A 15,774-nucleotide genomic window follows, 5' to 3' on the forward strand; every position below is an offset into this window, starting at 1 on the left:
GCCTGAACTGTGTATTTATCCTTCCTCTCTCCTTCCTGTAGAAACTACAGAAGAACTAGTTCTTATATCGTGCAAATAAATATTTCATTCAAACGTCTCTCGTTCATTGGTCCATTTACTCCTCTGCAAAAAAAAAACAACAACAACAACAACAAATAAACAAACAAACAAACACCTTCATATTCTCACGGCAAATGTTGGATTTAAATGTGTAACTGTTGGCCTTTATTTCATCACATTTGTTCATCAATATTCGTATAAGCTATGAAACAAATGCCCGATTTTGATTGCTTCTATGCAAGCATTGCATTTCATACTTTCAGGTGTTACATGCACAAATACAAATGCAAAAACAAATACAAAACACACACACACACACACACACACACACACACACACACACACACACACACACACACACACAAATCAAGTAATGTATGGGCAGACTATTTGTAATGTGAGTACGAAATTTCACATCTATTGGAATAGCCAAATTACCTTGATATGTGATTGCCCTAAACAAGCATTCAAACTAGCACAAAGCAAGAACTTGATGACTGATTTTTGAAAGCCTTTATTTCACCTTTTCATGTTACAATAAGTGTTTGAACTAGTTATCAAATGCGAGACAGTTTGTTCCGCGTTTGAAAGTAATTGTAAATTATCAAGTTCTCCCGATTGTTGATAGCTTCTCCCTGATTTGGACCGTTTATATAATATATAAATATATAATATAATTATATATATATGTGTGTGTGTGTGTGTGTGTGTGTGTATGTGTGTGTGTGTGTGTGTGTGTGTGTGTGTGTGTGTGTGTGTGTGTGTGTGTGACGGAAGGAAAACTTGCAGTATGGACGTTGCAGTGATGTTCAGTCTTGCCTTTATTCCCCGAGCTTTCGGCTGTTTCACCAGCCTTTTTGAAGGGCTTTTAAGGCGTGGGGATTTGCTTGTGAATGGTGTGGTGTCAGGAGGACTCATCCTCCTGATATATATATATATATATATATATATATATATATATATATATATATATATATATATATATATATATATATAAAACAGGAAAAAACAGGAAACAGAAGGCAGATACTACAGTAAATAAATCTGCCTCAACATCGACTGACATTGGAATGAAAAGCAGAATATTTGTTTGGTTACAATATGAATTCCGCAGAATCATTGAACATGGCGTTTTACGGGGAAAATAATATCTTACAGCTTTTCTCTTAGTGAAAACACTTCTTCATTTTTATTTTTCTCTACTTGAATAGAATGACAACACAATACAATGAGCAAAACAGTGCACGTGTATTGGATGTTACTGAAAAAGAAGTTTATATCATACTGAATGGGATGGCGTTTTTTTTTTTTTTTCATGTCGATCGCATATGCTGATTAGATGAGATGTGAAATGAAGTCATCATCCTACAACACTGTCATCAGGTTATACATGAAAAACATAAAGTATTTTCTGTCCTTTCTTTCCAATGATACAGCGTTTACAACAATACCTCACAATACCTGCACTTATCAGTGTACGACAGCGACGACCAGGTCTCACTACGTTGTACTGGCCTGACTCTCCATGTTCCCAATACCCGCCTAAAAATGTATGGGGATAGAGCCTTCTCTTCTGTTGCACCACGTCTGTGGAACTCTCTACCAGTCCATCTTCGGAATTGCAACAGCCTCAATACCTTCAAGTCTGAACTGAAGACTTATCTTTTCCAGCAACTTTTTGGATGATGTGTGACACTTTGTGGGAGCTGGGCGCCTTTGAATGTTTCAACAGATAAATGGCGCTATATAAATGCTGTTTCATCATCATCATCATCATCATCATCATCATCATCATCATCATCATCATCATCATCATTTAGATCGAGGTAAATAGAATAATTACGCATACTTCTTTTCATGGGCATTGCTCGCCTTAGATCTCTATGTCGACCTGTTTTCATCTTATATGATATGTTATCCAAAATAACAAATGTACAAAAAGTTTACAGTAAAAAAAAAAAAATGTTATCACGGAAACTTCTCTGTTTTACTTCAAAATAGTACGCGCAAGTAAATTGAAAGAAACATTTTATTTTTTTCTCAAAGAATTTGAGAAACAAAGTCCCCATTTTTTTAGGACGAGCTAACTTTTTGTATTCATTTCAAGAAGTAATACTGCCGACCTAATGAAAAAAAAGAACTGTAACAAGGAAAGTAGAGTACAACAACAAAATGATGGCAGAAATACATGTATGTTGAGGACAGTGATGAGTAAAGGTGTAAACCGAAATGAGACGTTTCATGACTGCAAATCTTATGGTAAAATTAGTCTTGTACAAATACATACTGACAACTGTGACGACAATACAACAACAACAATAACATCGACAACAACGACCACAACAAAACAATAGACATATAATTACGCATGATTTTTCTGAGTACGTAAAACACTGCACGTTACTTTTTCAAGAATAGTTTCAAATGTGCATTGGAAGATCGATATAAGGATCGAGGGTATCAAACATTATATATAAGCATTGAGAGGTAACTATCATAAAGGGATGGTACAGTTTTGGTTGAGGTAGGGCTTCAGGTTTCCAACGTTTTTTTTTTTTTTTTCAATGATGCTTTTTTGAGATAATGAGAATTTTTTTATGAAATATGAAAGAGCCTTAATTCTTAAAGGAATTCAAAGCTTATTTGATGAAAATTAGTTTTGAAATGGCTGAGATATCCCAAACAATGCGGTTCTCATAGAAGGTGGAACCCACCTTTTATTAGGATTGCTTTGTTTTACTTTGTTTGTGGATATTTCATCAATTTCAAAACTGATTTTCATCAAAGAAAGTTTGAATTCCTCTTAAAATTGTATGCTCTTAAACGTTTCAAAAAGTGGTTTCTAAGTATCCTTTAAAAAAAATTAAGCTGAATCTTCACCACAACCAATACTATACCATCCCTTTAACAAAAACAAACAAATAATTAAACAAGTTATCGTGATCATGAGCATTCCATGACTATAACTTGGACCGCGGTGTACACAGTATGATATTGCAGATAGAAGTATTACATTATATAATACGCTATAAATATCGAGACAATATAAAAATTGCTGCAAAGCACAACTCACTTCGTCTGTAAAAAAACAACAACAAAAACAGCGAGAATGTTCACATGATTTTTTTTTCCATACTAGATCTCTATTTGCAAGGCGATAATTTAAAAAAAAAAAAATCTGATTTGGCTTCAAGAGAAATAGTGATGTCGAAGTAATGACATTTTGCAGCTTGTACCAGCGTGTAAGAATTTTAACAAAGATGACGAACACCGTCAAAAATCGACTCTTATTGTATGCCGGGAAAATTTTTCCAAATTCTCGTAAAACAGCATGGAGGGCATGTTCATGTAGCCAATAATATGTTAGCTCATTCTGTTCTGGCCTAACATGGTTCACATTCTTTCTTATTTTGTGAAGTTTGCTCCGTGCAACAATTTGGTGTGGTCACGAAGAAACGGTCATCGTACTATCACGAATCATTGAGTCACGCTCTTGTAGATGACTGGTATATTTTAAACTCATGAATTTTTGCCAACAGTGGTTTAGACAGTTGTGGTGCGCAGCATGGTTCCATGATCATCTTGCGTTTGAATATTATACATCTCTTTTTTTTTTTTTTTTTTTTTTTTTTTTTTTTTTTTTTTTTTTTTTACATATTGTTTCAACTATTCCTCGTGCTCTCCTGGATGGTATTATTCATTTCCGTACTGTGAAACTTTCCCAGCTCATTCTCTTTTTCAATTTCACCGAAAGTGACAATACCAGAATACAAGACGCATGGATGTGTGCCGATTGCTTTGGGCTATCACTGCTCCTCCCGGGGCGTCCACGCACGGCGCCTTCGCCGACACCTCTTGCCTTGCCTTTCTCGAGGCGCCTGGTTGCATGCGATGAAACTGTGTGCTCTCTGCGATCTTTAGGGACTTTCAGATTTCGCTTCCAGAACGTAGACTTCGACGTGATGACGTCATTTCATGATACTCCACATGCTTCAGGTTCTCTGGCACGTCCAGCGCCAGAATCAAGAACGCGTCCTGCAAGGATTTCACGTCCTCGCAGATAGTGAACGCGAGTTACGATGGCAGCGTGCAGAGCGTATATTTGGCGCGACGATTATGACGTCACCACATCTGTCGACTTGTACTCACCGTCGACTGAACATCTTAAATGGTTTTACTCTGGTGTCGACGGGAGTTGCCGAGAACGTTGGCTCGCACTTTCGGGAGGCCTGAATGCTGTCGTGTCCACACAATTTAGAAGTCCCTTTTGTGAGAGCTAGTCGAGGAGGTCGCGTGATTCAGTGTGTTATTTCCTTTGGAAAAGGGGGGAATTCAACCATCTGACAGTTTTACTAAAGATGGTAATATGACAGTGTGTATAAGATGAACTAGATGTGTATTGTCTTAGCATCTGATTAAGTTTGGTGATATACATAACAATCTCAATGCAATGCCTACAGTAACCATTGTTTTTAGTATAATAGAACGGTCTTGGCTTCTCAGGAAGGGTGTAACCATGGAAACGTTTCAACATGACCCTATAGCCCTCACGAAGTTGCCAAATGCAGATACTTACAGCTGTATTAGATTCTAGACCTCCATAATTACAGCTTAAAGGTTTGCCGACGGCTAAAGTTACAAACCATTCTGCAGATTGTAATCGAATGCGCGAATTCGAGCACAGCAATTTCCATCACATCATCCATGAATGGTGGAGTCCGGAACAAGAGGGCGCGAGTGAATCACGGAGATTGGGCCGTGTAGGCATATTCGATCTGGAAGTAATTATCATCGTCATCTGCAGTATCGTATTCCATGGAAATCGTGTCGCCGTCGATGTCGTCACCACGTTGCAGCTCGCGCTCGATCTCGCCCAGCACCTTCTCCTCATCCCAGTCGTCGTCGAACTCCAGTCCGTCCGCTGGCACCCCAAGGCTGTGGTGGTTCGGCGATCCGTGCATGGCCTTGTTCGACTCGTCGTTGTCGGATTCGGCGTCGGTGTACTTCGGCCGAAAATCGTTGAAATCCCACTATCGAGAACAACACAGTGTACACGGTGTATATGAAAACGAATAGACTGTTACAATCGACAATAGTCGTGACATGTAGATGTGCAGGTGTGACGCAATAAAATATAATTACGTACATAATACACACAAGTTATACATATGCATATATGGACAAAAATGCGTTCAATGATATAATTAAATGCCTACTAAACATATCCACGCAATCATTTTCTTCGATGCGTTTCTGATATTAGGGACCCCATCTACATACTTTATCCAGAGAAACGACACACGCAATATCAATATGTAGGGCCTACATATACCCTGATTCAAACTGTCCCTGCTGAAATTCTTCTAATCTAAAACAATATTTTACAGACGGATTAAAACAAAGCTAGCCCATTACCATGTGCTTGATATCCGAGGGAACAACACAATCATATCATTAGATTAGCATTTTAAAAAAGAAAGAAAAAAAGAAAGAAAGAAAGGAATGGAGGAATAAAGGAAGGAAGATAGGAGCACACAAACAAACACACTACAACAACAAAAACGAAAATATCATACCTCTAGTCCGTCGTCATCGAAATCGGTCGCGCCTCTTGGCCTACGACGTTTACCATTGCCGTCGCCTTCGCGGACGTAGACGTCCTGATCGTCGTCCAGGATAAAGTCGCTGGCTCGACTGTGGATGCTTGCCGTCTCCGGATCGTAGTCGCCGTCGTGGCCGTCATAGTCTGGATGCATTTCATTCTATTAAGGGTTCAGAGGAGAGTCGAGTTTTTGTTAACTTGTGCAAAGAAATTTGCACCGAAGACACTATCAGTTTGACTGAGCATCCCGACTAATTGGTCATCAAGTGTTTATGGCGCATTAACATGAGAACTGATTCTCTCTTTACTCACAAGTAATTCATAATTTAAGCATCTGAAATATATATGTGTATGATACACACATGTAAGATCTCCAGCAAATGTCCGCAGCATTTATAAGCATAAATCAATGATTGCATTCTGATTATCCCGTAATAAAAAAAAAAAATATTGGCAACTACGAAGATCTCTCCAGCTCGTGTTCGTGACATATTGAAATGAGTACTATTTCTTTTTTGACACACCACTAATTCACACTTTCCCAAAAGAAAAAAAGAATAAAATGGAATGAATCTTCCTCACAGGTTTCGGAATAACAGCCTTCTCGTTCATCATACGATGCTGAGGATGTGTCAATCTTTTTGTATAATAATGCTTCCAAATACGTGTTTCAAGTGTATTTTGTTAATAGACAAATGACGAGAATCATTCCAGTCACAGACTGGAAACTCTCCGCGTCTGTTTCTCGGTGACCAAATAAATCTTCAAATTTACACAGGCACTAATAAACGCAATCCCTAAATAAAGGCCTTCGTCGTTCAAAATCTTTAATCACAATCCTCACCCCACCTCCCACCGTCCCTCTTTCTAACCACAACCCCTAAAAATCACACTTCGTCAAAGTTCACATGACTTAAGCCCGCCGCACACTATGGGACTCGTGACTATACGACTGACGGACTTTGGATCTGAAATAAACAAGCGTGTTTACTCTGAGGCTATCGTGATTTATTTCGGATCCAAAGTCTGTCTGTCGTGCGACCGAAAGTCGAAAAGTGTGCGACGGGCTTAACTATCTCGTCGCCATGGAGACCTACCTCGCTCTCCTCTCGTATCTCTAGGTGCGGCTCCTCCTTGATGCTCGGCAACTTTCCCGCGTTGTTGTTGTCGCCGAACCGCGGGGCGACGGAGCGCTCCAGATCCGAGTTGATGCTCTCCTCGCTGGGAAAGAGAAGGAACGTGCCGTCGGCCCTCCGTCGGCCGACCACGCGGCCACTCGAGCCGATGCCGCGGTTCTTCAGCACCAGGAAGATGATCTGACCAAGTGGTGGTGGCGGGCGTTGTCAAGGATACTGATTTTTACTGAGGAGCTATGTCGAGATGCTGGCAAATCATGGACCTTCGTGCTCTGACCTCGCATCATACTTACTGTGTCATGCTTTCTCTCTGTCTTATTTGTCTGCATAAGGAGGTATCTCCTCAGTCTACTATTATTTAATCCTTTCAGATAAAGTCTGGATATTGCCTGTATTATACAGTGCTTATATAGCGCATATCACTACCGTTAGTGTCTCTATGTGCTTTAAGGGAGAGGGTTGAAAATGGGAAAATGAACTGTGGTCTACTGTACGTACCGTAGATGTTGCAGTTTGCAAAACCAAAACTCATTTATAATACTTTTTAAACATTACTTATTAGAACATCAGTGAAATGAATCTATGATGTTTGCCTTCTAGTTTGTAAACTTTTCTTCAGGTATTTGCACACTTCGACGAACTGTATATAATAGTAATATACGAACTGTACATACATAATATAATAATATAATAATAATACGAACTGTACATGATAACACAATATGAATGAATGGAATTAATGAAGGAATGCATGATATAATGCTTTCCTACCAAGGGAAATGAAAAGGATACAATTGAACTAAATCCAACAAATGCCCAACTGCAGGAGAAAAAAACAAATAAACAAAGAATGATTAACATTTAAGGCATTAAAAACTTGTAACACAATATCATTACATGAACGCGGATTGTGATCAGAATGCTAGAATGCTTAACATACTGGTAGAAGAAGTTCGTGTACAGTGTCTTTAGTCAACCTGAAAATATTTTCATCTCATAGACCTTCACGTTTTGCTGAATTTGGTGAAAGAATCTTCTTTAGAACAGTAGAAAGTTCAGTCAGCTCGGTCCCTATTGTAAAATCTGGACCATCTACGCACGATATGAAAAACCCTACGCCATCTTTTCTGAACAGGATTCATGATCTTGTTTGACGACAAGAAACCATATACATCCATTTATAAAACCAATTGACTGTGAGAAAAACTTATGCAGTATTTCTCTCGAAGGTTCCGCTTATTGGTATATAACATGGCTCTGCGCTATTTTCTGTCGCATGTAACTTTTCACTCCTACAGTGGAAATTCGTTCTAACGACAAACTGAACGAGGCCTCCTGGAGTGTTAAAATCTGTTTTATCACAGCGTATCAGACATTTTGGTGCATAAATTGTATGAACAATAATGATGATGATGATGATAATAATAATAATAATAATAATAATAATAATAATAATAATAATAATAATAATAATAATAATAATAACAATAATAATAACAACAACAATAATAATAATAATAATAATAATAATAATAATAATAATAACAATAATAATAATAATGATAATAATAATAATAGTAGTAATAATAAAAATAATAATGATAATAATAATATGAAAGCCAAGATACAGAAGAGAGATGTGGATGCCACATGCAGGATATGCCGAGAAAGAGACGAGACAGTGCAACATATCGTATGTGGCTGTAGTAAATTGGCGCAAAAGGAGTACAAAAGACGACGTGACAAACTGGCACAAGTCCTTCACTGGGAGCTTTGCAGAAAACATGAAATACCATGTGAGAGCAAATGGTATATGCACGAACCACAGAAAGTTTCTGAAAATGATCAAGTTAAAATCCTGTGGGATTTCGATGTTCAAACTGACATTGTCATCCAGCACAGGCGTCCGGATATCATCGTCGTAGAAAGGGCTCGACAGATGTGCACAATCGTCGATGTCGCGGTACCGGGAGACAGCAGAGTAGCCGAGAAGGAGAAGGAAAAGATAGAGAAGTACCAAGACCTTGCCAGAGAGCTTCGCCGCCTGTGGAATATGAGAACGAATGTGATCCCTATTGTCGTTGGAGCACTCGGAACAACGCCAAAGCAGCTGCGACGGCACTTGGACGATGTTGGTGTGCCAGATCGAGTGCAAACGCTCCAAAAAGCAGCATTGCTGGGGACGGCACGAATCCTGAGAAAAGTACTGGAAGTCTAAGGTTCCAGGATGGAACTTGACGTGATATTAATCTCCAAGAGATATCTTGCGAAGATAGAGATACCAATAATAATAATAATAGTAATAATAATAATAATAATATAGAGCTTGATTAATATGAAGCAATATAGAAAGGAAATTTTGTTTTGTTTTTCATAAATGATCAGGTATATGTTTCTTGAAATAATTATACACCATCAGGGTCGTCAGCTGCTCACCTGATAAGAAGCCAAGGAAGTGCGTTGGTAAGGAAGGCTGCATCGGTGTCGTAGGCAAGAATGGAGACGAAGTAGCAAACGTTTGCTACGATTTGGAGAACGTGGTGTGATACGGACTCCGCATATTTGGCTTTGTGATTGGCCTTTACGCAGAAAATAAACAGAAAATGTCATTTCCATTATCCAAGTTCGTGTATACAGTGTACCTGTACGGTAATGGCAGCTTATTTCGGAATGAATTCTTGTGTGGAATCTGTCGTGTTGTGTTTCGCTCTGAAGTAAATACCCAATTTATCTAATCCAACTTTATATGACTTCCATCGATTTCATTCCAAAGGCAAAAGTGATGGGTATAGACAGAGAAAACCCAAATGACTGACATTAATACATTTACCTCTTAGCTTCAGATTAAAAAATACTTTTGTTAGTACTTGCATATTATATTGGTTCAGTGCAAACGAAGGTATGTTAATTGTAGGTAAGATGGGTAAATCAATGACGAATCGGTGCCCTAAGGCATTTGGATACGTGGCAATTGACTGATCAAAAACAACAGTTCTAAAGAGAAAAGGCAAGCTTTTTCTTTTTGTCATGAATCAAATAAAAACAAAAGACGCGTGATTGAACGGAAAGATACTAGTAGATACAAATTGACAAGTATCATATTGATTCGGAAAAAGACATAACGTCTATAAAGGTGGTGGGATGCTGGTACAGGTATACCGTGGTAAAAGAGGACAGATATATAATGATATAAACATGAAAGAATTGGTAAAAAAAGGAATGATAAAGATAGATAGATAGATAGATAGATAGATAGATAGATAGATAGATAGATATAGATAGATAGATAAATAGATAGATAGAAAGCTGAGACAATGAGAGAGTGAAAGAGACTAGAAGAAAAAAGAAAAAGATGAAAGAAAGAAAGAAGAGGGAGAGAGAGAGAAACAAAAGAGATTCGTGCGTGAGATAAAAAAGGTCGGGGTCTATTGTGTTGAATGTTGGAGGAAAAAAGGCAAAATCCTATGATCATAAAAACATGAGAGAGCTAATATGCAGAGCGCATTTAGCTCACAGTGTTTACACATGAGTGGAACGGCCAACAGACCCAGCGATGTCTTACGACACGCTTGTCTGCTACACTTATTGATTTAGGTAAGTTCAAAGTACACTGTGTAAAGCTTCCATGATATTATTGAAATACGAAGAGTTAATGTCGAAATCAAACATGGCCAAGGCAACCTCTGTATATCACATCAACAATTTGCACATGCCCTATATATCACGGGCGACATTTTCAATCAGTAGTGAAGGCAATAATACACCCAGGTAAAATGCATGTAATATGTGACTTTCGGTCACATGTTATTAGGTGAGTACTTGTTCTTCACCTGCTTATTCAGTGACAAGATTGCGCCCAATTTGAACTTTTCAGATGCTTTATTGCTTAAACCTATTTTCATGTTCCTTCCCTCATTTCTGGTACACTGTAGAGATATTTATATCACAAACGGCATAGAATATATTGGATACAAAACTTAAAGGGCCCCTGAAATCCAAATGTCTGTTGGTTTGTGTTGATATATGATACCCTCAACATCACTTTTGCGGTGAAACGAATATCTAGAAACATTCCATATATTTTTAACGATTTTTTCTTCTATTTTTCTTCACATTACTTGGGAACGCCCACAAAAAATCCTTCCAAGCCAATATTCCTCAGATGACCTCATCTGTCATTCATTGCTAAAGTACTGAAATGTGTAACAAAAGACATTGGAATGCACCTTCCCCTCGACTCAGCATACCTTGCATGTTTCTGTGATGTTAATACGACTAACAAAAGACATGGTGAGGGAACATGCAAGCTATGCTGAGTCGAGGGGAAGGTGCATCCCCCCCCCCCCCACACACACACACACAAAATGAAAGAGTACGCCGTGCCTACAACTGGAAAAGATGCCAATTTATTAAGGCTTACCTCTTCAATCGCCAAAGTCTCTATACACTAAATAAATCATATATGATTTCGCATCCCCTCCCTCGACCCCACACCAACGCGCACACACACACACACACACACACACACACACACACACAAGACAAGCACAGATTCATATACACACATTGCTATCGACGGTAGAAAATATACCTGGTACATTCAGAGGAAAAAAAAATGAGCGGAGTATACTCACAATGTTTACTATTGTTGGTACCGAACGAAGGGAATAGAAAACTAGTGCAGCAAATCCCAAGGCGTAACCGAAGTTATCTGTGGACGACTTGGGAAACGAAGCAAAAACAACATAAGAACGTCAAAAGGTAACACTAGTAAGACTGTAATTCCTTTTCATATCTACAGATAAATAGCGTTATATACGTAAATGCCATTTCATCATCATTATCATCATCATCATTTACATCATCATCACCACCATCTTCATCACCATCAGTGCGGCTTGTTACCCTGAAATAGCCGACCGAACTCATTCCATCCAAACGTATTTGTAACACGCTGTTCATTATTATGTAATTAGTCGGACGGAGATGTAAAATGCCTGAATAGACCTGTAGATAGTAAACATTAGATTTAACAGGTAGTGAGAATGTTTAAAGAACTATACATTCAGTCGTTTCAAGCTGGGCATCATGAGTAATGAAGCATCTGGTAGTAATGACAATAATACTAGTTAAACGTATTTCTGTGATCATTTTCATCGTTAATGGTTAAAGTAATCATCAATATTATCATGACTATTGTCATCGATGTTATTAGTACCAATAAGCCAATGCCGATAAGTTTTTTTTTTTCGTCTAATATTGATGCCAACTTTTAGCACAATGTCATGATCATGCGTGCGTATACTCAACGCCAGAGGAGCAAAGAAAATCCCTTGCTAGAAGGACATGGAAAACATAAGACAATACAATGTGGATATCGCTAAACGTAATTAACTTGGGAATATGTCTGGAATATTTACTGGTCCTTACCTCTCCCACCATTAATAATTTTCGCCCAGTTGGAGACATATGGGCGTGGCCTCTGTATGACAGCTCTTCGGAAGCCAGGGAAAACTTGATTGGCCAATAGAAGACCGCCATCAGCCAGGGAAGACTGAGACAAAGCACCAGGGACCCGCCCCCTCCGTTCATGGTTGCATTCTCTTCTCTCGTCCTATTGGGTGACTTCCAATCCTCGGACGGCACTAAGAGGAGGAGTCAGCGAAACTTCCTGTTACATTGATAACATGCATATCCACCGAATCGAAATGAAGCAGGTCGTTAATCGTCACAGTTTGGGTGAAAAAAAACAACAACAACAACAAACAAACAAACTGCGAAACCTCTTCGCGGTTGCACTTCCATCGGGGCGAAGGCACTGCGAGGTGATGGCAATAACTACCTGGGCCTATTATATGGCCTAATTTCGTCCATGAATTTTAGTTCGCTATCACTGCAAGTTACAAATAATTGCAGTTGCGACGGAATTAATGAATTGATACAAGTAGTTTATTGGCATGTTCACCAGATGCCGGAATGGCTAATATAACATTGAGTTCATACTTATGAGCACTACTAACTGCAAAGAGCATATCTTGTAGAATAATCATGGCTATACTTTCATGCAAACAAACAAGGATTCCGAAACGAAGATAAAAGAATTAGCATGACTAGTAAATATTTTGATATCAAAATTGTGTTGGGGAATGAAAAAAAAAGTGAGTAAGAAGAGAACAATGTTGAATTCAAATGGGGCTTAAAAACAGCAACAACAACATCACAAATGATAATGCTAACAGTTACTATAGCATCGACAAAAACACAAAGGGAACGGAAAGGAAGCCCAAACCACCGTCCCCCTCCCATTATTCATGCTTTTACCATTAATATGATTGATGTTAAACTTTGCAGATTTTGATAGTATGCTGCATCGCTGTATAAAGATTAAAAGTAGTCGATTATGCAGATGAGACGGTGCAGCGTAGCATCACGTGAGCATCGGTTTCAAAGTTCCCGTCAAAGCACAAAATCACTCCTTTTCAAGATGATATCAGTACACAACTTTCAATTCATTTTACTATTATGCTCCCTCCTCCCCCCCCCCCCCCCTTAATAACATCCTCACCCATCCGTCAGGAAAAGATTACCTAGAATCATACTAATTAGAACGAATTTGATAAAATACTAACAAATCAAATCATGGACAATGTAAGATTAAGATTAAGAGAACATTCTTCTTGGTTTTGTGTTCCCTTCACGAAAACATAATTTATTTTTCCACTATTTTTCTTGTAAGCGTCGTAATACCTGTACTTTTTTAAAGAATGTATAGCATTGCATTGGAAATGTCGAATTAAATTGGAATGAAATTGACGAAATACGTGCAGAGACAGACACGGACGCGGACAATGAAATGAAAACGTTTCAAAGGACCATTCGTTCGTGTGTCTGTGTACCTACTTGTCTCACCGTAAAAGGACAATCCTTGTCTACTCATCCGTCGACTCCTGTTCCACCAGAAGGCCCATTGTAGGAAGAAGATGGTGTCGCTGAATACCAGGTATCCGCCCGTTATTGCCTAGAAACGGGGGAAAACAGCACCACTGACTAAAATGATGATGGGATGCAGCTGATGATAATGATGATGATAACTCTTACAGACCAACAGCAACGATTACACTCTTGAAAAAAAAAAAAAAAAGATGTGACCGTAAAACAATATCATTCTATTCAAACCTATACCATAGCTTCGTATCTCATTTAGATATAGAACAATATTAACCCACCATGAAAAAAAAATATTCGAAGTGAACTGTTATTGCCAAAATGTTAATTATCGCTCATGAAAACAACAATAACTACGACAACGACGACAACAACAACAACAACAACAACAACAAAGTCATCATGGCAAACGATCACCATCAACACCTACAACTACATTACACTAACACCCTGTCATCATTTACACTATCCTTTATCACATTGCTACATAACACAAAGTCAGCTGTTGTCGTATCTCATCATTATGATCATGACCAGCAACGTTGGCTTCAAAATCAACTTGATCATTGTCATCGTCAAATCTCTGGTAAAAAAAAAAGAAGAAAAAAAAAAGAACAATGATCTATGAATCGCCGTAGTATCAGCATGATCACGATGCCTTTCGATAAATAGGAAAGTTTATACCCACTTCCCTCATGTTCATCGATACGTTCGTGAACAGCATTATCATTATCGTAGATATCACATTATCACATTCTCATCACTAATAGCTAAGAAGTTAATCCAAACGTAAATTGACCAACGCTTTGTTTTAAGTAAGATATCCATTCACCTGTGTTTGCAATTGATCGCATAAGGAAGCCCCGATCAAGTTGCAGACGGAGCCGATCGCACTGGTGGTGATCAACCCGAGACGGCCGCAGCTACTGTCTGGGTCATCGTGTCGCGACTTGAACAGCCTGTGCAATGATAATTTTATGAACAATATGGATAGTTCGATCACAAAATTTTCTGAGCGCCATATTTAAACATTTTCAAGCAAGTTGATCAACACATGGATAAATCTAAAAACCTTTCCAGTGATGCTCCCTTGTAATAAAACAAGTAATATTCTTGAAGTTATGATTACAGATATATCACATTTTTTTTGACATTTTCTGTGTTTTAGCAGCTTTAATTGCAAATATCTTAACCAGAATGAAGTTAAATTATTTCGCAATCAAACTATTTTTAAAATAGTAATATAGATTACAATAGATAGTGGAATAATAGATTACTATAGCTTATACAATAGTGTGTATGTGTCTCTCTGAACGTACTCATGCTTAATCCGATAGACAGGTCAACAGAGAAGAAGAAAAGTGGAGAGAAAAGTATCAAAATCATATACAATTCTTGTAGTCATATACATGCGATGAAGGAATATTGAAAGGCAAGTAACTCACAGTATATGAGCAAGGAACCACAGACCAATGCTTGCAATACCGACAGAGAAGGCAAAGTATTGCGCCGGTGTTTCCAGGCACTCGCCAAGGTTATCGCGTATCCACCGATGTCCGTGCTCGCAGTCCAGGTCGGAGGGATCTGGCGTCGTCATCCACTGCTCCGTAGTGCCATTCAGTGTCGTCATGTCCGTGACCATGGACGTGACGGCCGTGGTCATATTTGGAGTTATCGAAATTTTATCCATGGTCATGTTCACTGTCGATGATGACGGCACCGTCCCACTAGAGTTCATCGTGGGCGAAAATTCGACATCGAACATTGGTGATGAAGTCGGGTGACAACGCAAGAGGTCGATGAAGAAGTAGGCAGCAGTTGATATGTGTTTATTATGGTGACCCTTGCTTTACTGCGGTGCGATTTATTTGATGTGGAGATGTGTTTGGTTTGTGCGTTATTCAAAGTTTGCTTCTATGTTTTTCGTGCTATATCTTGCGGCAGGTGCGAATCCTGTACAAATCACATGTGCGCGGGTATCTGAAGTGGTGCTGGAGTACATCGTGTGATTTGGTGCAATCCGTATACAAC

The 15,774-nt window shown here is 38.6% G+C and overlaps 1 protein-coding gene across 1 annotated transcript; it reads right to left on the bottom strand.

Moving 5' to 3' along the window:
• Nucleotides 1-4,702: 4,702 nt before the first annotated feature.
• On the bottom strand, nucleotides 4,703-15,508 carry LOC140239308 (uncharacterized). Its single transcript, XM_072319179.1, has 10 exons — nucleotides 15,189-15,508; nucleotides 14,576-14,702; nucleotides 13,699-13,816; nucleotides 12,229-12,443; nucleotides 11,433-11,519; nucleotides 9,235-9,377; nucleotides 7,591-7,618; nucleotides 6,760-6,978; nucleotides 5,637-5,822; nucleotides 4,703-5,090 (listed from the first exon to the last, which is right to left on the bottom strand). The coding sequence occupies exons 1-10, from the start codon at nucleotides 15,506-15,508 to the stop codon at nucleotides 4,803-4,805; spliced, it is 1,731 nt and encodes a 576-aa protein (XP_072175280.1). The 3' UTR covers nucleotides 4,703-4,802.
• Between the last annotated feature and the right edge of the window lie 266 nt (nucleotides 15,509-15,774).

Source organism: Diadema setosum, chromosome 15 (assembly GCF_964275005.1).
Source record: "Diadema setosum chromosome 15, eeDiaSeto1, whole genome shotgun sequence".
NCBI lineage: Eukaryota > Metazoa > Echinodermata > Echinoidea > Diadematoida > Diadematidae > Diadema > Diadema setosum.